General features: G+C 35.3%; 1 protein-coding gene across 1 annotated transcript; it reads right to left on the reverse strand.

Moving 5' to 3' along the window:
• Positions 1–694: 694 nt before the first annotated feature.
• LOC121387554 (NEDD8-conjugating enzyme UBE2F-like) lies at positions 695–25,879 on the reverse strand. The gene is made up of 7 exons (XM_041518710.1): positions 25,796–25,879; positions 23,865–23,980; positions 16,524–16,687; positions 11,652–11,754; positions 8,549–8,607; positions 6,723–6,785; positions 695–1,002 (listed from the first exon to the last, which is right to left on the reverse strand). Exons 2-7 carry the CDS (start codon positions 23,971–23,973, stop codon positions 949–951), a joined length of 552 nt encoding a protein of 183 aa, XP_041374644.1. The 5' UTR covers positions 23,974–23,980; positions 25,796–25,879; the 3' UTR covers positions 695–948.
• Positions 25,880–25,935: the final 56 nt, after the last annotated feature.

Genomic DNA, 25,935 nt, shown 5'->3' on the forward strand with positions numbered 1-25,935 from the left:
AGGGGTGTCGTTGGCATGATAATAAACTTAGTGGGTTGAATTTATAAACCTATACATTTATAATGCTAAAACAGCTGTTTGGGGGGGGGGGGGGGGGGGGAACGGGGGGGGGAGGGGGAAAGGCTTCATAAATTAGGTCCAGTAAATATTATAATCTAATGAATTTTAGTACAGCAAACTGCGAGAGCATCTGCAGCAATTAAAATGCAAATACTACAGCCCTGGGCCTCGTTCCAAGAACCGATCTTAGCACTAAGATCATCTTAAGTGCATACATTAGTTATGAACTTAAGGCGATCTTAGCGTTAAGATCGGTTCGTGGAACGGGACCCAGCACATTGGTTCAAGTATTCCTGTAATGTGAAATAATCCTAATAATTAATGAACATAGATCTGTACTATTGATTGAGGCCGACTAACATGATACACCATTGAAGACACTGTGGAAGGTTGTAACAATGGAAGCCAATTCGAAATGCACTCATTGATCTTTTGTCCCACTTCTGACTCTCTCTCTCTCTCTCTCTCTCTCTCTCTCTCTCTCTCTCTCTCTCTCTTCTCTCTCTCTCTCTCTCTCTCTCTCTCTCTCTCTCTCTCTCTCTCTGACACACTTTCTCTGACACACAACACTCTCTCTCTCACTTTCTCTGACACACTTTCTCTGTCACACAACACTCTCTCTCACTCACTCACACACTCTCTCTCTCTCTCTCTCTCTCTCTCTCTCTCTCTCTCTCTCTCTCTCTCTCTCTCTCTCTCTCTCTCTCTCTCTCTCTCTCTCTCTCTCTCTCTCTCTCTCTCTCTCTGACTTAGATACTGACTTCACGAAGATTTAAGGGTCACAGAACACAATTGCACACAGGTCTTCAGCTAAATCACTCTAGCCACAACACAGGAAAACTTCAAATCACAAAGTTGTGTCTTATTAAAACCAGAACGAGAGCGCCATTATCTTCTGGCATATTGAGATATATAGTCTTTTACTTTGGCCTTGAAGGATTCCTAGGAAAAAAAGGAAAAACAAAATCATGTACTGTAAACCATGAAATACAGAACAAGACAAAAATGTGTGCAGCATCAGAATTGGCGCATATAGACATTGCAGTTTTAAACACTTTTAAATGACCTTTTAAAGAATACAAACATCATCGTAACAAAAAATGGCTGATAAAAACTTCAAATATCTGCATGTATGCGCACACACACTTACATATACATGTACTTGTGAAAAAAAAAAAAAATAATAATAATAATAATATTAATAATATTATTATTATTATTATTATTATAATATTATTAATATTATTATTATTTATTATTGTTATTATTATTAATAAATGCATGATCCTATATGAATTGATAAGAAAGATATGGTCCGGACAAGGATTTTCTCTCATGTGCAGTAATGTGTAAAATATAGGTCGCAGTGACCTACATGTAGTTATGGTACACATTACACCTCATCCCAAGTTACATGCAAGGTTTGATTATCTTATATGAATTGGTAAGGAAGATATGGCCCGGACAATGATTTCCTTTAATGTACAGTAATGAAAATTCAGTGTTCGAAATAAGCACTTATCTGTTTGTCCTGACAAGTGATAATCTGCTGGGACAAGCAGAATGAACCTTAGTGGTTGTCCAGTGGACAAGTAAAAAATTATAATGCTGTTTCATTTTGAGCAATCAAAAACATTGTCCTTGCTCTTGAATAAAACTAACCATTTTTTTTTAACAAGTAAAAATATTGATGGACAAGTAGATTTGTAGATGTACTTGTCTGGTGGACTAGTGAAACATTCGGCTTATTTCTATCACTGAAATTATTTATGGCACATGACACACTGATATACCAAGTTGTATTTTCATGAATACTCAGGAAATTAATTATCCCATATCCTAGACAATCCCATACCATATTAAGACCCGTCAAAAATACAAATCCATAATAAAAAGACTAATAATCACTATAACAGTATTAGGTCTATACATGTGTGTACATATTTCAAACATATTCTTGAAAATAACAAATCATGGCTTGTCTAAAAATAATAACCCTTAACTGTCAGGGGCTCGGAGACAAGGACAAGAGAAGAGATATATTACATTACCTAAAAGGCAAAGCATTTAGCATATACTGTTTACAAGACACACACTTAACATTAGAATTAGAACCATTCATAGAGGCACATGCATATTTAGTTCTTATACTGGAAACGCACGAGGAGTAACTATAATGTTCAATAACAATTTTGAATATAAAATACATAATATGAAAAAAGATAACTTAGGAAACTATATTGTAATCGATATAACAATAAAGGGAGAGAGAATTACTTTGGTGAACATATATGGACCGAATGCAGATAACGATATTTTCTATCAATATATTTTAGACTGTATTGAAGAATTCCAAAATGAAAAATATATACACATGTACTTTGTGGAGATTTCAATTTAGTGTTAAACCAGGATCTCGATACCAAAAAATATAAACACATAAACCATCCAAAATGTCGGATTTTTTTTTACAAAAATATGGAAACATTTGATTTAATAGATCCTTTCAGAGAATTATACCCTAATCTCCGAAGATACACATGGAAGAAAAAAACTCCATTAAAACAAGCTAGAATTATACCCTAATCTCCGAAGATACACATGGAAGAAAAAAACTCCATTAAAACAAGCTAGATTAGATTTTTTCTTAATATCTAATAATCTGATGTCTATGGTGGAAAAGGTTATAATCGAAAATAGCTATCGTTCAGACCATTCAGGAGTAGTTTTAAATATAAAAATGAGTCATATAGAAAAAGGCAAAGGCTTGTGGAAATTCAGTAACTCTTTGTTACGTGATAAAAAATATGTTAACTTAGTCAAGGAAACTACTACTAAAATAACACGGCAATATGCTTTACCAGTTTATGATTTAGATAATATCGATGCAATACCGAAAGATGAAATCAATTTTTCAATAAATAGTCAACTCTTTCTAGAAACATTACTCATGGAAATAAGGGGGAAAAGTATATATTTTTCCGTGTATAAGAAAAAATTAAACACCGAATTAGAACAAACTATATGTGATGAAATAAAAGCTTTAGAGGAAAACGAACATGTAGTTGACTGGAAAAGAATCGAAAGCAAAAAGTCTGAATTATTAGAATTATGTAAAGAAAAACTCAAAGGTCATTATATTAGGTCAAGGTCACAATGGATAGAAGAAGGCGAAAAACCAACTACGTATTTTTGCAATTTAGAATCTCGTAATTATTTCAGTAAATTAATATCAAAAATTCAGTTAGATAATGGAATAGAAATTAAGGATCAGAAGCAAATTTTAAAAGAAACAAAGAAATTTTACCAAAATCTTTATTCCGCACCATCATGGCAAAATGATGATATTATTAAAAAACTATCTCACTTTAGTTTTAATAAATTAACTGATAAAGAAGCTGAAGAATTAGAGGGTGAAATAAAATATACGGAGGTATTAACATTTCTTAAAGCTATGAAAAATGACAAGAGCCCGGGGTCTGATGGATTTACGGCTGAATTCTTTAAAATGTTTTGGATGGATTTAGGACACTATATAATTAGATCTATCAACTATAGTTACACTATTAAAGAAATGTCTCATGTACAAAAGCTAGGTATTATAACATGTATCCCAAAACCTAATAAATCAAAAGAATTCTTTAAAAATTGGCGACCTTTAACCCTTTTAAACTGTCAGAATGTATCGCGAATAGAATTAAAACCGTTTTGGATAAATTAATAGACAAAGACCAAACTGGTTTCGTTAAAGGAAGATACATTGGGGAAAATACTAGATTAATCTATGACATTTTGTTATACACAGAAGAACATGATATTCCTGGATTACTGCTACTAATTGATTTTGAAAAAGCATTCGATTCTTTATCTTGGTTGTTTATATATAAAGTGTTAGATATATTTAACTTTAAAACATCCATTAAAAACTGGATAAAAACGTTTTACAATAATTCTTTATCTAGTGTAATACAGAATGGATTTTTATCTTAAGCTTTCAAATTAGAAAGGGGTTGTAGACAAGGAGATCCTCTGTCTCCTTATATATTTATTCTGTGTGCTGAAGTACTTGCAATTATAATAAGAAACTCTAGCAATATTAAGGGAATCAGTATTGATGGCGAAGAATATTTAATTTCGCAATATGCAGAAGACACAAGTTTCATTCTTGATGGTTCTCCCGAGTCTCTGTACAATACATTGAAGGTTTTAGATTATTATGCATATATATCAGGCCTAAAAATTAATTTTTCTAAATCAAAAGCTATATGGATCCGAAAGAAAAAGTTTTCTAAGGATGTGTTCCATCGTACGCGGTGGAAGTTAGAATGGGGCGCAACACAATTTAATTTGCTCGGTATCAACTTCGCAGTTAACATGGAACAAATAATTGCACTGAACTATGATTCTAAAATAATAGAAATGCAAAAATTAATGAGGATATGGTCTGTTAGAAGATTAACAGTTTTAGGAAGAATAACAGTACTGAAAACTTTAATAATGCCAAAGCTAACCCATCTGTTAATAGCGCTACCAAAGCCAAATGACAAATTGATAAAAAATGTAAATACATTATTTTTTAAATTTATCTGGCAGAGCAATACTGAAAAACTGAAACGGAATCTAATAATACAAAATTACAAAACAGGTGGTATTAAAATGATAAACATATCAACTTTTATAACAGCCTTAAAATGCACGTGGATTCGAAGAATGTTTTTAAATAACTCAAAGTGGATAACTTTGTTTAAATCGGTTACAAACATATCTTTAAAAGACTTGATTATACAAGGCGATTATTTCCTAATGCGAAATATTGAACATGTCCGAAATACGTTTTGGAGAGACACCTTGAGACACCTTGGTTAGAGATACACAAATATTAAAAACCAAAAAATTTTGAGGATATTTTAAGCATTAATATTTGGTATAATAGCAAAATATGTATAGGTAACAAACCATTTATATAAAAAATTTATATAGATAACGGTATTATATTTATAAATGATTTATTAAATGAACAAGGCGATTTTTATACATACGAACAGTTTGCAACAAAATATCATATAAATACAAACTTCTTAGAATATGCTTCACTTACAAGTGCTATTAAATCATTTATAAACAAGCTTGGAACAATAAGGGATGACACGTTCACAATTCTAAAAAAAAACGGTTTTTCCGTTTAAACTAAAATGTTTATTAAAAGACAAAAAAGGTTGTAAAGATATTTATGATATGATAACTTCACAAACTACATGTATAACCCCCAAAGCACAATTAAAATATGCGAATGAAGGATTTATGTACGATACCAGGCAATGGGAAAAATATTATGCTATTCCTTTTCAATGTGTAAAAGATTCAACCTTATCATGGTTTCAATACAGAATACTGCATAGAATCTTAACTACAAATAAAGTTTTACACATGATACATTATGTTGATTCAAATGCTTGTGACTTCTGTCAAAATTCTCCAGAAACGATACCATATCTATTTTTTGACTGCAATAAGGTTAACCACATTTGGGGAGCTACAAAACATTGGATACAGACTGAAACTGGAAATGATATTTGTTTTAACTGAGATATTGTTATGTTTGAACACAGCAACTTTGTAAATTGGTTAATTATCAATATTAAATATTATATCTATAGTATGAAAGTACAGAAAAAAGTATTAAATATAAATGGAGTTAAAAATATATTGCGAAACAAATTTGAAATCGAAAGGTTTATTTCATACAAAAATTGTGAACATGAAATTTTCAATAATCAATGGACACAGTGGCTTAATCTTTTTAACTGAAACTTCTTATAAATAGCTCGTTTCGAATTACAGGTCTTTTCGTTTGTAATTGCAAGTTTTTTCGTTTCGAAATATAAGTCTCTTTTCGTAGCATAGATTTTAGGTCCCCCCCCTCCCCCATTATTTATTTATTTATTTATCTATCTATCTATCTATTCATTCATTCATTAATTTCTTTCTATTCTATTGTATTTTCTTTCTTTCCTTCTACTTTTCTCAACTCTTTCCAAGATATGAATCATAGCATCTTGGCTTTCTTTGCCAATCCCCAACCATATGGGAACACTAAAAATATATTTATATGTTAAATTACTATAATATTATGCATTTTCACCTATATAGCAACTCTATTGTAAGGCCATGAAATCAAGGCTCTCCAACCTTGACATGGTCAAACTTGGCTGGGGATAATAAATGATTAAAAAAAAAAAAAAAAAAAAAAAAAAATAATAAAAAAAAAAGATAAAAAAAAAGACCCGTCAAACACAGGCAGGTAATAATAATTGTACTGCCAATAGAAACAGGAAGGAAGGAAATGTTTTATTTAACGATGCACTCAACACATTTTATTTACAGTTATATAGCGCCAGATGGTTAAGGACTACACAGATACTGAGAGAGGAAACCTGCTATACCTGTATGTACTATCCTGTCTGTGGGATGGTGCATATAAAAGATCCCTTGCTGCTAATCGAAAAGAGTAGCCCATGAAGCGGCGACAGCAGGTTTCCTCTCTCTATATCTGTGTGGTCCTTAACCATATGTCTGACGCCATATAACCGTAAATAAAATATGTTGAGTGCATTGTTAAATAAAACATTTCCTTCCTTCCTGGTTATGCTATACAAACTCACCTTGTCTCTTGAGTAATGTTCAGCAGCATCCACGTTCAACGGATCATCAAAATTGACTAAATCCTGAAGAAGGAGAAGAAGAAGAAGAAAAGAGGCAATAAGCAACTACAAGGTGTTCGCGTAACCTTGATTAACCCAGTGGGATCATTCACATAATACACAAATGGCAATCATTGCTCTTTCTTTTAATTCAGCAACAGTTCACCCAGAATTGGGAATTTTCAGTTCATCTTCAGATACAGGTCAGGGATTTAATCATTTATCCAGGTGTTCTGTTCTAAAAATTCCCAATATATATATTTAATTATGTCTGTTGTAATGAATTAAGGTAACAGGACCTCAGGGTTTCTGCCAGTGGGTAAAACGGGTATGGCGCCATACTCCAAAAAAAATTGCAGATATTATTAACCTTTTGACAAAATTAATTACTCTTATTATTATTGTATGATTTTCTTAACCCTAACCCTAAAATTAACCCATTTTCTTTCGGGGGGAGCCCCCCGCCACTAGCCCCTGTTGTTTGTGGATGCATTCAATTCCATAGCGCCATACCTAAAAATTTCTTTCTGGCAGAAACACTGCCCATTACTCAGGTATATGTATATGTTATTTAATTACAGCAATAATTACCCACCCCAACCCACATATACTATGACCTAACCAACTACCAAATTTCAGCCAAATCGGCCCAGAACATTAGTTACAAAGAACAATAATACGTTTATATAAAAAACACCTTACCGACCCTTTATGGGACAGTGCTAGCTGTTGGTGGCTGACCTCTGATTGACCTCTTATTATTGCCCATGGTTTTACAGTTCTCGGCCGTACAAAAAGTAGCCACGCATGCAGAAGTATTTTGGCTAGGCAGTTTCATTAAATGTCTTGCCATATTAACAAAAACAATTGCACTTGTTTCATATTTTACACATTAATACAGCAGTAAATGATTAATCCTAACATATAAATTCAATTTTTATCACCGTAATAGATTTAAAGACACAAACTGCAGAAATATGTGCAGTTTTCATTTACAAAATCAATCTGAAATTTTTAAAAATGTAAATCAAAAGTTTATTACGCTCTAAGGTGCAGATTACAACAGTGAAAACAATACTGTCGTAACGTCAGAACTTCTCCACTTTCATGTTTTAAAAATGAAAATATTTGTCTGAAACGGGCTGGACTTAACATTAGACATCCCATTTCCCCCGGAAGCAAGCAGCGGATTAATTAAATATTTTGACACTTTTATGTAGATAGGCAGTAGAAATTAAATCTAAAATTTCAAGTTTTTACCTGTAAATTTCATGAAACTGACATACAGTATGAAATTCGTGATAGAGGCCAATACATATAACCAATACACATTATTTTTTAATACAATAAATCTCCCTGGTGGGCATAACTATCTACTAAATTTCACTTAAATGGGCCCAGAATGTTTCTTTAAAAAGGACAACACAGATGGCACAAAAATATTTTTTTATACAAAAAACAACAAAATTTGTGATTAAGTCCAATACACATAACCAATACACATCATTTTCTAATACAATCAATCCCCCCCCCCCCCCAAGTAACCAACTACCTACCAAATTTCAGCTAAATCGGCCTAGAACCGTTCTTACAAGATAACACAACAACAAAAATGTTTTTAATAATAATAATAATCCCATCCAAAAACAGCAGGTTCCTCAGCCTTAGCTTGGGAAGCTAAAAATAATACAAATAAAAACACCAGCCTTTTGCAGGCTTACAAACTGATATTAAATATGAGAATTTATCAAGACCGATGTGAAAAAAGGGGTACATTGTATACTTACTGAGAAGAGAGAGTTCAAACCCCATACTACATCTTTTAGAGCTCTTGTTGGTGCCCATCCTGAAAAACACACGAACACACCAACAATAACAAGTAGAAATTGGTGTATGTCAATTATGCATTAACATGACTTTATTCATCCAAGACAAATAAATTTGGGTTTTTGAGTATAATAAGCACACAAAAGCATTTATAATTTAACAAATAAAGCAAATCCAGGTGACACCATGTTTAAATCTTACTTTGATACTTATTGACAAATAAACAAAAATGTACATGTATATTGTTTTTCATTTGTATGTAAAAAAAACCCTGAACTTCTGTCAAAGGTGGGCGATCACTACATCTAACAGACTACCAAGATCCTGGGAAAAACTATTTTCAAAACAAAAAAATTGTTTTGTTTAACAACACCAATGGAGCACACTGATTAATTAATCATCGACTATTGAATGTCAAACATTTGGTAATTCTGACTCATAGTCATCAGAGGAAACCCGCTAAAAAAATTCCTTATGCAGCAAGGGATCTTTTATATGCACCATCCCACAGAAAGGATAACACATACCACGGCATTTAATATACCAGTCAGGATTCACTGGCTGGAACGAGAAATAGCTCAATGGGCCCACCGAAACTATTTTCAAATTGCAGGGCACAACTGAATATTGATCAATACCATCAGTCCCATCTGTTCCATTTACAACAAATAGTTTGTCCAGTATCTACAACACTAAACAGTATATGTAGCTGGTGATTTACGTGCAATTATTAGCAGCTGTCGCTAATGAAAATTTTGAAAAACAAACGTTCCCAGCAAGAGTTGACAGATGCAGAATTTTGCATAGGAGGAGCAACGTTAGAGGGCATCTATAATATTCCATAGATTATGATTTTGTAGTATTACCATATCTCAGTGGTACAGTGCTTACCTGATTGATCCCACAAATGCAGCGCCCTCAATAGTTTAAGAAGTAGCAGGCTACAACAGTGATGATAGCAGGGGGCAAAGCGGGGGGTCTGGGGGCCCTCAGTCACGTGTAACGACGAACCAACCACATCACCCGAAACGGTAACGCTGCTTGATAAAAATTTCGATGTGAACTAATCATGTTTCAAGACAAATAGACAACTATTTTGGCACCTTGTTTGGATCCCTTTTGTAGGAGACTTTATTAAAGAAGAGAAAGCACTTTTTTTTTACCATCAACGAAAAGTAGGCGGCGGCAAAAGCTGTTTCAGGCGGCGATTTGCCGCCGGAGACCGGGTACTTTTGAGAGCTCTGCAAATGGTGATACAAAGGCTGTGGTATGTACTGTCCTGTTTGCTTAGGAGGACATGTAGATTATGATTTTGTAGATTATGAGTTTGTAGTATTACCAGTGACCGAGTGTGGGGGTGGGACATATGTCAGTGGTACAGCTGATGCGCAATCGATCTAGGATTGATCCCCATCGGTGGGCCCATTGCACTATTTCTCACTCCAGCCAATGCTCCACAAATGGTGTTACAAAGGCTGTGGTATGTACTGTCCTGTCTGTGGGATGGCAAGCATGCACGTATAAAAGATCCCTTGCTGCTAATCAAAAAGAGTAGCCAATGATGTGGCGATAGCGGGTTTCCGCCCTCAATATCTGTGTGGTCCTTAACCATACATGTATGTCTGACACCATATAACCGAAAATGAAATGTGTTGAGCACGTTGTTTAAAAAAATTTCTCCTTCCTTCCAATTACCGGTGTAAAATGACTTCTGTCGCAGCAAGCTAAGACAACCATCTCCATTTTCAGCACTGTAGTCTGGTTTACATAGAGGACCTGTTTAGGCAGAGTTCATCCAGAGTTATGGTTCTTGAATGATCGACAACTCGCGATCAACAATGACATTTGAACCCATGGATGGTTAGGAAACAGTCATACAAGCCAGACTTGCAATCGATTATTTCACAGACTTAAAAAATATACCTAAAGGGACATTCCTGAGTTTGCTGCAGTTTTTAAGATGTTATCCACCAACAGAGACTTTTTAACGATTGTAATTAGTATTACATATCAAATATATTTTTCTCCATAAAATATTAGTGGCTGCATATTAAACATGTTTCTAGTCATTCTAATATATGTACTAGGTTAAATTTCATTTTATTTCCGAAAACATTATTTATTCGTACATACGAAATTATTTGAATACAAAATCCAAATCTAACGACCTACCGCACGCAATAAGAGTAAACTTCACATGAGTGTGATTACATTTTGTATTTGATCTTGCGACGGCGTCCTGATTATTCGGCAAGTGGCGCTCATTGTTCAACTAATTAAGCAGCCTGTCGTTCAGTCAAATCCCAATCAGGTGTAGACAGAGGTAATTAATGCATGAACGGTTCTTTCGTTCTTGATTTTTGATCCGGAGTCCGGAGTAGACAGAGTACGGATTAGGCAGAGATTTATACCTAAGAGATAAACGGTAGCTGGATGGGGCTTTAAAAATGGACCGGTTTACGCAGAGATCCGGATTACACAGAGTCCACTGTACATGTAAAAGATCCCTTGCTGCATTAGAAAAAAATGTAGCGGGTTTCATCTGATGACTACGAGTCAGAATTACCAAATGTTTGACATCCAATAGCCAATGATTAATTAATCAATGTGCTCCAGTGGTGTCATTAAACAAAATAAACTTCTTCTTACAGATAATGATGTTGTATTTCATGTATGATTTCACAGTGCAAAATAATTGTGATTGATTGCATAGTGTGTGTGTGTGTGTGTATATATATTCACACACACACACACACACACATATATAGATATATTAAATTTAAGTAATAAAACAATTATGGCACTGTGATGAAACCAATATGATGCTTTATGGAGCTCAGAAAAGAAACATCTAGTTGGACAACATATTACATCTCCACCCCCCCCCCCCCCCCCCCCCCCCCCCCCCCCCCCCCCCCCCCCCCAGTAAAAAATAAGTAAATTAGTAATGTTAAATCACTACATATAGGGGAACTTCAGGGGAGAGGTGTACACCCGTCACCCCCAACAACCTCTTCTGGATCCATGCTTTCAGGTAACATATATAAAGAAACTGTATCTTACCCATTCCATCATATGACTTCTGTCGCAGCAAGCTAAGACAAACTTCTCCATTTTCAGTGATGTTGGGATGCCAGATCTTTGTCTGACATATAACTGATGGAGGCTGAAAGTAAATTTATACATTGATCATAAATTACATTTCCTTTTTACCAATACAGTTTACACTTTACCGGATCCAAGTACATGTATATGTAATGATTGATAGGCGTAATGCAAAAAACTCCTGAAGTAGACAGACCAGTTATGACTGGTCTTCCTGGTCTCAAGAATTCATGTGAGTAAAACCAGTGAAAATGTTAGAAGAAATATGCAGAACTTCAAATATGTTGGTTTTAGCTTCCTATTTATTGCACGAGTTTATTTTGCGCAAGAATATGTATATACCACGAGTGGTATGTTCTTGGGCAAAATAAACGAAAACAACGTATGTGAGGTTCTGTATTTATTATATACCTTCTTTTACTTTTTACAAATCGGTATTTAATTTAACGTCATAAATACACTTTCTTAAATCTATGTTCAATCCTCCTTTCATGGATTTACTTAAAGTTAAGAATTATACTTTGCGGCAGTCTAGTGTAATGTTTCAAATACAATGTGACGTAACTTGTAAATCATACATGACGTCAGTAACAAAACGGCACTAACTTCTGTAAAACTAAAAAGGGAATTCCCCATTTACAAGTTGCGGTCCAGGTTGCACATATGTGTGATATAAGATAAATTTATCACACGGTTTCAAAATGTCTTTATCACTGAAGTAAGATTGAATAGGCATGTAATAAAAGTGGGTGATAGTACTACTGCCAAATGACCATGCACTTAAACAACAAGGACTTTCAGTGGACAGATTGTGTTGTTCCTTACGTACAAAACACAACTGTCGTCCACATCGTACCCCTATTGTCAAAAAAACATGGATTGATGTCCAGTGTCAAACGTCAGAAAAAAAAGAAAAGAGTCTCGTACGGCATAGTCAAAGCACCAACCACAAGGCAGCAGTGTCAAGAGACATGACAATAACACTGTCAAAGAAGGACGGAGGTATTCTTCAAAGTTTTGAACCCGCCGTAAATTCACAACGTGAAGCCATTATTGCTCACATGAAATTGATGTACTTTTTGGAAAAAAATGAAATCGCGCACACCACTAATTTCGATGAGCTTGTAACTGTTGTCAAAGATATGGGTCTTCAATATATGGACGATGTAAATTTAGGAAAGAATGCCAACTACACAAGCCACAGGGTGCAAGATTTAGATTTATTTATTTAGATTGTTTAAGTGGGCAGATAAGGAAAGACATTCACGATGGAATTAGAAAATAATCAGTGTCATAATTGACGAAACAACCGATGTCTCCATACAGAAACTCTTAATATCTATTCCAAATGGAACAGCTGAAATAACCTTTGACGCCGTGAAGAAATATTTCGAAAGAAAGAAATGTTTTATTTAACGATGCACTCAACACATTGTATTTACGGTTATATGGCGTCAGACATATGGTTAAGGACCACACAGATATTGAGAGAGGAAACCCGCTGTCGCCACTTCATGGGCTACTCTTTTCGATTAGCAGCAAGGTGTCTTTTATATGCATCACCCCACAGACAGGGTAGTACATACCACGGCCTTTGATATACCAGTCGTGGTGCACTGGCTAGAACGAGAAATAGCCCAATGTTCCCAGTGACAGGGATCGATCCCACACCGACCGCGCATCGAGCGAGCGCTGTACCACTGGGCTACGTCCCGCCCGGAGATAACTAAAAAGCTTTTAGCAGTGTAGGGCTTCTAGAATGTTTATAAAATTCACTAGCCTTGGGATCAGTGACTTTAAAAATGTACTAGCCATGGGATCAGTGACTTTAAAAATGTACTAGCCATGGGATCAGTGATTTTAAAAATGTACTAGCCATGGGATCAGTGATTTTAAAAATGTACTAGCCATGGGATCAGTGATTTTAAAAATGTACTAGCCATGGGATCAGTGATTTTAAAAATGTACTAGCCATGGGATCAGTGATTTTAAAAATGTACTAGCCATGGGATCAGTGATTTTAAAAATGTACTAGCCATGGGATCAGTGATTTTAAAAATGTACTAGCCATGGGATCAGTGACTTTAAAAATGTACTAGCCATGGGATCAGTGACTTTAAAAATGTACTAGCCATGGGATCAGTGACTTTAAAAATGTACTAGCCATGGGATCAGTGACTTTAAAAATGTACTAGCCATGGGATCAGTGACTTTAAAAATGTACTAGCCATGGGATCAGTGACTTTAAAAATGTACTAGCCATGGGATCAGTGACTTTAAAAATGTACTAGCCATGATTAAAAATTCACTAGCCCTAAATAAATTATACAATTTTACTCATAGTAATAATCTATTAATCGAATATGTCAGCTAAAGAGGAAACTAGAGCTTAAAAACACTTAGATTTGAGGAGATGATGTTCATATTTACTAAATAAACTTAAATACAGCATCTGTTTTTTCACTAGCCGTCGGCCATGGCAATAGCAGTTATTTACTAGCCCAACATTGAATATCACTAGCCATGGGAGTGGGGCTACCATAATCTAGAAGCCTGCAGTGGGAAGTGATGGAGCCATTGTCATGTCTGGCCAGAAAAATGGAGTAGTTAGAAAATTCAAAGATCAGGTACAAACTGTTGTCGGGAATCACTGTGTTAACCACAGGTTAGCTCTTGATACAGGTCAGGTAAGCAAAGAGATTGCTCGTGTAGAAAAAGTATCATCAACTCTTTCTATAGTGAAACCCCTCAAAACCCCTCAGTATTGAGGTAAACCGTTTGTTGGTTGGTGTTCGCTACAAAACAACAACAAAAAGGGTTCAAACAATTGGAAAAATTAATTAAATTCCTAGTTGCTTTGCCATTCATTGCGGTAATCGTGAGACGTACATGTAGGCTATGAAAAGGAGCTCAATCAAATTCGTAAGTTAATCTAACTTTGTAACAATCGAGCTCAGAATAAAGGGAGTATATGTGTTTCCTCCAGTTTAAACATCAGAGTTGTTAATTAATCCCTTATTTTGTTATTTGTCAACTGCACAACAGTGACACTGAAGCACGCGCACATGTAATTAGCTCTGCATACGCAATCACGTTATCAGCTGAGTAGGTATTCAAAGCATAAGTAATGCAGTAATGATTGACGTCGGTGTAACCGTCCGGTTTTCTGAGGTAAAATTTGCATTAAAGGAACACAATGGGACCAGATAATTTCGTCCGGTGCAGTTTAGAGGGGTTCCGGTTTAGAGGGGTAAATTTTAGTGTTAAAAGATACGCAAATCACGGGACCATGTATAACGTCCGGTTTTGAAGGAATTGCGGTTTACTGAGGGTCTGGTTTTGAGGGGTTTCACTGTACAACTGTCCCAGTTCTTTGAAAACTCAGCAGTATAAGGACAGCGGGACATATGGATAAGGACCACACAAATATTGAAGGAGGAAACCCGCTGTTGCCACTTCATGGGCTACTCTTTTCGACTGGCAGCAAGGGACCTTTTATATGCACCATCCCACAGACAGGATAGCACATACCACGGCCTTTGATGTACCAGTCGTGGTGCACTGGCTGGAACGAGAAATAGCCCAATGGGCTAGTGCACCACGACTGGTATATCAAAGGCTGTGGTATGTGCTATCCTGTCTGTGGGATGGTGCATATAAAAGATGCCTTACTACTAATGGAAATTTGTTTTAACTGTAGCGGGTTTCCTCTCTATAACTGTGTCAAAATGACCATATGTTTGACATCCAAAAGCCAATGATTAACAAATCAATGTGCTCTAGTGTTGTCATTAAACAAAACGAACTTCTATGTGTTTGTGGCCTTGGGCCACATGTCATTGGTGTGATATAATGAACTTTAGTAGCTTCAGATAATCGCTAATTTATAATTACTATTCACGAATGCGTGGATGTGATGGTTGCATCATGGTCGCCCATCTTCAAATGTATACCGTCTGTTTGTCGTAATTAAATAGCAGTATTTTAATAGTTATAATGACTCCGTTATCATTACAATTGGGGCCAAACTAAATGAATTTTTTGGATCCGCCACTGAAATGTGGAAATGAAAATGAAAATGTTTTACTTAACGACGCACTTAACACATTTTATTTTCTGTTATATGGCGTCGGAAACAGTAAAGTAAAGTTTGTTTTATTTAACGACGCCACTAGAGCACATTGATTTTTAATCTTATCATCGGCTATTGGACGTCAAACATATGGTCATTCTGACACTGTTTTTAGAGGAAACCCGCTGTCGCCACATAGGCTACTCTTCTTTACGACAGGCAGCAAGGGATCTTTTATTTGCGCTTCCCACAGGCAGGATAGCACAAACCATGGCCTTTGTTGAACCAGTTATGGATCACTGGTCGGTGCAAGTGGTTTACACCTACCCATTGAGCCTTACGGAGCACTCACTCAGGGTTTGGAGTCGGTATCTGGATTAAAAATCCCATGCCTCGACTGGGATCCGAACCCAGTACCTACCAGCCTGTAGACCGATGGCCTGCCACGACGCCACCGAGGCCGGTCCGCGTCGGAAACAGATATATAGAGAGAGGAAACCTGCTGTCACCACTTCATGGGCTACTCTTTTCGATTAGAAGCAAGGGGTCTTTTATATGCACCATCCCACAGACAGGATAACACATACCATGGCCTTTGATATACCAGTCGTGGAACACTGGCTGGAGCGAGAAATAGCCCACTGGGCCCACCGAGGGGTATCGCTCCCACACTGACCGCACATCAAGCGAGCACTGTACCACTGGGCTACGACCCACCCCTACCACTGATATGTATGCAATATTTATGCACAATGTACCTCAATGTTATAGTCTTCTGGAACTTCTATGAGGAACTTGAACTTTCCTCCGAGCCAGTAGCCCTCGTCGGGTGTGATTATCAGCAGGAAGTTGGACAGCCTGTTCACATCGTCGAAATGGGTTCGGCAAGTTCTCGGCAAGTTCTCGGCCATGTCTTGAACCTCTGTAAAATCAGTTCACAATTTAAAAAAAAAAAAAGAAGTTAGTTTGTGTTTAAAGGCATACTGTCACTGATTATTATTTCTTTAAAAAAATGGATAATAAATAAAAATTACATTAATTGTTGGAAACCAAATCTAGCTATCGCATCACCGTAACTGAACCATGATGGAGTGAAATCAATGTCAATCCTCTCAGCAATTTTAGTTTTTGAATTATGGACCATTGCCATAATTCAATTATTTTTACAAAATATCATTAATAAACGGAGTATGGTGGTTATGAAGATGGTTAAATAAAGTACATTTAGGAACAAATCAAATTATTTTTGTCCCAGTAATACTTTGTTAGACCATAAAATAGGTCAGTCATCTGTGACAATATGCCTTTAACGCACGACACCACTAGAAAAAAAGTTTGTTCTTGTTTAACAACACCACTAGAGCACACTGATTTAATTAATCATCGGCTATTTGGATGCTGCACTGGTTTGGAACGAGAGAAAACCCAGACCTGTGTAAATGCTGTGCACAGTAAAATTATTTTACAATTACAAGAAACCTACAGGTGTATGCCTAGCCTAAATGTTGTGCAATTAGGAAGAAGGAAGTGTTTTATTTAATGACACACTCAACACATTTTATTTACAGTTATATGGGTCAGATATATGGAGAGGAAACCTGCTGTTGCCACTTCATGGACTACTCTTTTATGTGCACCATTCCACAGACAGGATAGTACGTACCATGGCCTTTGTTACACCAGTTGTGGAGCACTGGCTGGAACGAGAAATAGCCCAATGGATCTACCGACAGGTATCAATCCTAGACTGACCGCACATCAAGCCAACGCTTTACCACTGGGCTACGTCCCAACAACTGTTGTGCAATCAGTTCACAGTTATAGAGACCTACAGACCCTGTGTAAATGTTGCAGTAAAATCAGTTCACAGTTATAGACACCTACAGACCCTGTGTAAATGTTGCAGTAAAATCAGTTCACAGTTATAGAGACCTACAGACCCTGTGTAAATGTTGCAGTAAAATCAGTTCACAGTTATAGACACCTACAGACCCTGTGTAAATGTTGCAGTAAAATCAGTTCACAGTTATAAGACACCTACAGACCCTGTGTAAATGTTGCAGTAAAATCAGTTCACAGTTATAGACACCTACAGACCCTGTGTAAATGTTGCAGTAAAATCAGTTCACAGTTATAGACACCTACAGACCCTGTGTAAATGTTGCAGTAAAATCAGTTCACAGTTATAGAGACCTACAGACCCTGTGTAAATGTTGCAGTAAAATCAGTTCACAGTTATAGTGACATACAGGTGCAAATGTTGTAGTGAAATCAGTTCACAATTATAGACCTACGGATGCAAATGTTGTAGTAAAATTGGTTCACAATTATAGAGACCTACAGGTGCAAATGTTGTAAAATTGGTTCACAATTATAGAGACCTACAGGTGCAACTGTTGCAATTATCAAGAAACCAAGCAATGTTAATGTAGCTACTCACAAATTCGCTAATATTTATATATAAAAAAAAAAAAAAAAAAAAAAAAAAAAAAAAAAAATTTCCTCAGTTCAAGGGCCATAACTCTGCCAAAACTTGGAAAATCGAAATTCAAACTTCATCTGTAAGGCTACTCAAATCTCCCACACTGTAACTCTCGAAAATAGGTAAATCACCATAAAAGTAAAATTTTATCTGTAACATACAGTACAAAATTTCAGCTCAATATCTTGAGGTATTACAGAAAAATGTTTGGAAAACTAGTCAAGATTGGTCTAACGGCCACCTGACCACAAAGGCCACCATACAACCCGCCCAATGCATTTCATTCTTTATTTTACCTGTATATAATGGTCATCTGTTCAAATGCAGCCAACGGCCATTATTTTTGCCCTTACAGGTACTTGTATATATTTGACTCGTCAACACTGACAGGTATTGTATTCCAGTTTATCAGGGAACAGTATATCAGGGAACATTTTATTTTTAAAATCTTGATTAGCAATATTTCTAGTCAACTGAAAATTCATTTGCAACTACTGTTTAAATGTTTTAATATCATGGGACAATATATCGAAATCTCAGGTAAGCGGAAGTCGATTCACGTGGTTTTTACCTCTATAGGTAACCAATTGTTCGGTTATGTGAATTATATTTGCATAACCCGTGGGTTACCTGATCGGTTACCTCAAAGTTACGTTGAAATTATATTTTAAATACATAATTTTTAGCTCAACTATAAAATTAAAACAAAATACAAAAGAAAACATTTTACAAAACAGTTTCTTTAATGCTTTCTAAAGTTAACAATATTGTTAAACGATTAAATATCCGCCCTAGTAGTGAAAAAAATACATACATAATCATTTGGACGGATTTCTTTTTCCGTTTTGCTGTGGCTATGCTACTTTCACTTTATATACTTCTATACTACAGTAGCGTTCCAAATGTTGTTGTTTTTTAATCTTATTATATGCGATGTTAGTATTTTTCCATTTTTTTGACACTTTTGGATTCCTGTTTACGTTAAAACTGTTTTCAACATATGTAAAATCATAGGCAATCCAAGATTATGTCAACATATATTTCTTTACAGATAAAATAGCACCAGATAATTCAGCCATTTAGCTTTGAAACTTTTGGCTCGACTCTATACTGAGCATTTAGTTTAGACTGGTCGCAAGTTACAACTGTTACAGGGCTAGCTCTGGCACACGTTAAATTCGCCAATTGCGAATTTTAAAAGCAGTTTGCAAATTTTATTTTAGTTTGACGAAATAATTTCATGTAATAGTTGACATTTTTTAGAAAAATTTTTAAGTTAAATAGACATGGTTCACAATTATAGAAACCTACAGGTATGTACAGTGTAAACAAAAGCAGTAATGTTCGACAAAGTGCTTCTCTTTGATCAGCTTGACTTGTAAAACAGCATAAAAGAAGTAATAATATAATAAACTATTTAACTAAATATATTTCAAGTTGCATTAACGGAACAAAATGGGGTTATAATATTTTTCTGTTAAATAATCCAAAGGAAAAATGTACACTATTAGGCCTATTGATATGCTACGTTGGAGCAAAAACGACAACCCACGATACCCAAGTGATAATTTTCTTTTCTCTGGGACTACGTAATTGGTCAGTTCTGTGGTTTTAGATGGAAAAGTCTACTTAATCAATAGTTTTACAGAACTATTTACAGTAATAAACCATGTCCATTACAATTTTAGGGGCGACAGGTAATATTCCACAATACCGGTATGTATTTCTGTGTCTAGACAGCATCAATTAATTGGCTCGTCTGGTTACCAATCAAATACACACCTGTCAATCAGGAATCGCAGGTAGAAGCAACTAACAGCAAAGACCAATTAACTAAGAAAATACTCTGTGTATCATTTCAGTACGTAGGTTAATGCATGGGCAAAACATTGTTAATTGTTTCGACTTGTTGTGTAGCCACTTTGACAATGGTATTTTATTTTGTATTGAAAAATAATATATATAGTGCTGGATATACTTATTGCTGGCTTACTGGGATGTGTATTATTACAGAACATTGCAATGTATGACTATTTATCATCCCGCAAAAACCAGGTAGATTGTGTTTCTCTAGTTCTAAGGCTCATTCCTGATGTTACGCGTTAAGTATTATGTAAACACCAGCTCGCCAGAGGGCGTACTCACTGAGATGGTACAAAATGGCTGTGCCCGTTATATATAATAGCCGTCACATTTAACCGTTTTATTAATTAACTATACGATTATACGTGTTGATATTAAGCAATAATGTGCATTATATATCGTTGAATATGCAGGCCAAATGCCTTAATTGTCCTCTCCTTTAAATTAACCACATTTTAATAATTTTCAAGAAAATACTCTACATATCTGAAAATTGGCTAAACCAAAACAATTTCCAGTGTATGTGAGCCCTGTTGCAATATAACGTTGTCTACTAGCTGGTTTGCTGCGCATCAAGTATTTAAAAATCAGTCTGAAACATTTGTCAGAATACTAGTAGTATGTCTGTGTAAATAAATTTCATGTAATGGGCGTTCGAGATGTGCCAACTCCTCAATAGGTGGCGTTACGCAACAACAGGGTCCCATTTGACACTATGAAAAACAAGGAAGTAAACGACTTTGCGTCTGTAACATTTTGTAAAACATTCTATAAATAATGCCTTCTTTGTGTTTTTGTGTTCCTCAATACCACGGAAGAAGGAAACTTTCCAAGTGACAAGATATTGTAAAACAAAAGACGGATTGTTGCTATGAGATAAGACAAATGACACTTGAAAGTCGACCATCATTGTTAATTGTTTGTTTTTAATGTTGTTTTTACTATTTCCTCCTGTAGATTCTGTTAGAATATAGTTTAGGTAATGCTAAAATATAAAATATTAATAACACGATGATATGAATTTTTTCTTTTTGCTGAAAGGCACACCATCTCTATCACTAATATTAGCAGTTTGCATGTGCTATTTTTTCACCACTTTTACATTATTTAGGCCTAGCCTACTTGTCCATTATAAGTACACATTTAATTAATCAATCCTACAATTAATCTTTGCATAATTAATGCAAGGATATCAAATTGTAATGTGCAGCCAATCAAATTGTAATACGAAGCCTCTCAATATTTTATATGGAGCCAGGACATAGATCAGTGGTAAGGCAATCACCTAATGTGCGGTAGGTTTAATATTGATTTCCGCAATGGGTCCATTGGGCTATTTTTCATTCTATCCAATGCTCCACAACTGGTGTAACAAAGGCTGTGGTATGTACCATCCTATCTGTGGGATACTGCATATATAAAAGATTGCTCGCTGCCCATCAGAAAGAATAGCCCATTGTGTGGTGGAAGCAGGTTTCCCCTCTTATTATCTGTGTTGTCCTTAACCATATAACCTTACATACATGTGTACCATGCATATAATAATAAAAAGTTTGCACAGAATCATCCCCCCACCTCCCGGCATCTTTATACTGATTCCAGTAATAGTATTATACTATATAAATTATAACGTTATATTTTTATAACATCTTTTATGATGTTGTTTTGCCCTTGTTACCAGTTTGCCCGAGTCATTTCACATTTTTTAAAGATTTATAAATAATGAAAGAAAAGGAACAATAACCCAATAACACCCCTCCACCCAAATATTATTTTAATATTATTTTGTGTATATTTGATAGATGTTTGGCTGTGTAAAAGCTGCAAGTTTCTTTTCTCACTAGTCCAAGTGCCAAAAATACCTAGGATACATGTACATGTATGTCAAATACTAAGTACTAAAGTACCTATACTATAGGATCTGCTGAGGCTCTTTAAACAGACATTCCTGTTGTTTCCTATTTGTTGATTTAAAAATAAGTGGAAAACATATTAAGCTTAGCTACAGGAATACATTTGTATTATAATTGAATTTTGCATTTCAGGTACAAACTAGTACGGTTCCTTAAAGACTGAAGCTAGAAGCCATTCCATGCTTGTTTTTATGGATAGAACCTGATTTAGTGTCTTGTTGGGACAGGACAAGCAGACTACAAAATGGAAACAATAAGAAAAGTGACAGATTGTTCCTCAGTAAAAAAAAAAGTAATAAGTGTCAATGTGCCAGATGTTGGAAGTTGTGAGATACAAGTGAATATCAGACTGTACTTGGAACATTGGGTACTGGAATTTTTGTTATGCTTTGAATGACTAAAAATTAGTCCACTGAAAGTTATCATCCAATGTAAGCCATGAAATAATGATAATAAAATTGATATGAAACAGGCTTTTTCCACCTAGACTATTATTCAGTAACATTTCACATGTTATTTGTATGAGTAAAGCCTACATGAATTGGGTTCTGGATAGTTTTTTTTTTTTTTTTTTTAATTAATTGCCCTAGATCAAACAGACAATGTCATCGTTGGGGATACTCGAATCATTGCCTTACATTACAATGGTAATACATATTGTAAGGATGTGTCATGAATGAAAATCAAGTACATACACAACTTCCTATAATATAAAAATATACATTTCCAATGTTCTGCAATAGGTCATGTGATCACTAACACCCATGTATATTAATCAATGTCATCTTTGGGTGGGGAGAACCGACAAATAGTTGGGGGCGAACTGGCTTGGAAAGGAAATGTCTGGTACCCAAGCCATTGACGATAATTTGTTTAAAAAAGTCATGATAAAGTTTTATGTAAATTCACAGACGTACTCCACAATGATTATCACTTCTGAACAAAATATTAATACAAAATAATAATTTTACTCCCATTTTGCAGTTGGTCCGAATTAATGTTAGTCACGAAAAACACGTACACACCTTACCTACGTATATTAAGCCTACGGTACAACAAACAAAACAAAATTCTGATCTGCACATCAGTTTCTACTTATTTTTATTTCGTTTCATAATTAATGCAAGTTGAATACACTGTATTTTGATGTTATTTGTTTATTTTTAATTATGTACGAAAACGACTTGCTAGACTGGTTTCATTTTTCACGTAGGACCCTATTTTCGTGTGGCGTCACCTGACGTTGACTTCACCTCAAAGCCTCATTGTGAAGTTTGCAATTTTTTATTTCTGAACATTTAAAGGGCATGACATAACCGATTTGCGGTTCACGTAAATTTAATTTTTCGTAACTGACACACGAACAGAATGGCGGTTTGTGTGAAATAATGTGCCCTGTAAAACTGTGTAATGATCTCTGAAACTTACTTTGCAAATTGCAACACAATACAGAACAAAATGTAACCTGTATGTACATGAGTGACCATGCAATGTAAACATGACAAAAAAATGAAATATATTATAATATTCAATATCTGTACATGTATGTATGTATCTATGTATGTACAGTAAAACTTCTAGACTGAACACCATTTTGACCAAATAACATGTTCTATTTAGAGGGGTGTTCGGTTTACTCATGTTTTAAAAATAAAATAGTCTTTTCAGGAATTTGTTTTCTTACAATTTTTATAACCAACATGAAAATGTGTGCTAAATTATATTTAAAGACCAACATTACTTACAAATTAAAGTGAGCATTTAAGAACACATGATACAAATAGAATTACATGTAACACAACAGACACACACACACACATCCCTATTATACTAAACAAAACCTTTTATCAAGAGTTTATCTCGGACAGAAATGCGCTTTGGACTAGCAGTCTCCGCGACATCCTTCTTTACTTGACTTTGTTGTCTCAGCTTCTTGGAGAGAGTAATCATGTTTTAACTGAAAGAGAATAAAGTTAAAAGTTTGTTTTGTTTAATGACACCACTAGAACACATTGATTAATTAATCATCTGCTATTGGATGTCAAACATTTAGTAATTCTACCTCGTAGTTATCAACGGAAACCCGTTATATTTTACCTAATGCATCAAGGGATCTTTTATATGCACTTTCCCACAGACAGGAAGGCAGATACCATGGTGTTTGACCAGTTGTGGTGCACTGGCTGGAACGAGAGAACAAATATATCAGTTGAATGGATGCATCGAGGTGGTTCGATCTTGCAATGCAAGCACCTCAAGCAAGCACTCAGCCAACTGAGTTGAAAGTGAAACTTGTTTGTATTAATTGATCACATTATTTCTGTGAAACTTGTTCAAAACGTCTTGGTGTCTCTTCTGTTTTTGTTAGCAAATACAACGGTTGAAGCGCGGTTGAATTTCACGTAAATCGGCGAGTCTCACACTTAGAATACTCTCGATTTTAAAATATGATGATACAGTTACTGTCATTAATTGACCACACGAAGTATGTCGATCTCGCCCTGGCAAAGTCGCCCCGGGTGAGTTCGCCAAGACTTATTTTCATCGTTAGGCGAAGTTATCATACATATTAGACTTGCTAAAAGACATATATTCCAACATATATTATAGTATATATCTACTGTCATTATCAGCATGTTTTTGTGCCAAAACTACAGGATTATACCACTTATACTATTTTTGTGTTGGGACACGCTGTGGCAAGATCGCCATATTTACTTCCGTGTTGCATGTCTGTTTAGTGAAGTCGCCAGTACATTATAACTCAACAATATTCAACTTCAAGTTACAAGCAGTTTTATGTTTACTTCATTAAGTAAATTTATACATGTGCAGTAGTCATGTTTTGATTTTTTTTTTGTAAAATGTAATACATTGGTAGTTTACATTTCTGACGATTTCACTTGCAAGCCGGGTTTGTTTTCATCATGTAATGTAACATTTTTTAAGTTTACATTTCTTATTATTTCACTTTTTCAGGCTGTGGCGAGATCGCCAGGATTTTCTCAGTGTAGCATTTTTATGTTGGGTGAAGTTGTCACACGTTACTACGCAACTATTTGTCATAAGTGCACACTTTGATGTTCAATTTGGTATAATAAATATATGAACAAGACAACATTCATTTATCGCCGAGCTTTGCAATTGTTTCGACGGAGTGTCACGAAGCGTAGCTGAATGTGGGTGCTGTCGGGTTTCTTTCTGTAGTAAGTGTATTAGTGATTAATATGTGGATTTTTTTGTATCACTTAACTCGAAAATGATTGATGTAAAGGTATTTGACGTCAAACATAGGATTATTGTGGTATTAGAGCGGGATTCGTTGCCTACCGTTTGGTAGTCAGGAATTGCCAAAAAAAGACATAGGTTGGTCTCTGACTGTAATGAGAGCGTGTTTATGTCCAAATGTCCGTCTAGCTCTCTTACAGTCAGAGTACTCGGGCTACAGACTACAGTGCTGACCCTAGCAACAAGTTACAAAATGATGCAAGAAGCTATCAATCTAAATCATTTTATGGATACAGGGTACACAAACAAAGTTATTTTGTCATTGTGACTAACATTATTACTCAACCGATTTCTTGGCCTGGCAGTAGCACTGTCATTGCCAGTGATTATGTTGCAACTTGGAACTTGCTGTGGTCAGGATATGAAACTTCTAAAAGATACTAACACAACGATCAGTATCAAACAAAGTAATTAAGTGTACATGCTGGAACAAAAACATTTCCATGTACAGGCGTACATGTAATGTGGTAAAGGTTGTACTTACATCAATCTTTAGAATAACACGTACAAAAATGAACAAACATAATACATTTTATTATTATTCTTTTTTAATATACCGGAACTGGAAATGTTCGACCATTTCCGGTTAGTCTAAGGTCTCACTACACAGATGTCATCTGCCAT

Source organism: Gigantopelta aegis, chromosome 13 (genome assembly GCF_016097555.1).
Source record: "Gigantopelta aegis isolate Gae_Host chromosome 13, Gae_host_genome, whole genome shotgun sequence".
Classification (NCBI taxonomy): Eukaryota; Metazoa; Mollusca; class Gastropoda; order Neomphalida; family Peltospiridae; genus Gigantopelta; species Gigantopelta aegis.

Bases quoted from the DNA above. Each gene is read 5' to 3' on its own strand.
- LOC121387554 (XM_041518710.1), bottom strand. From the start codon at position 23,973: ATGATTACTCTCTCCAAGAAGCTGAGACAACAAAGTCAAGTAAAGAAG. The intron at 8,608-11,651 runs GTAAGATACAGT...TGTGTTTTTCAG, and splicing joins GAAGTCATATGATGGAATGG to GATGGGCACCAACAAGAGCT. The intron at 1,003-6,722 runs GTGAGTTTGTAT...TTTTTTTCCTAG, and splicing joins AACATTACTCAAGAGACAAG to GAATCCTTCAAGGCCAAAGT.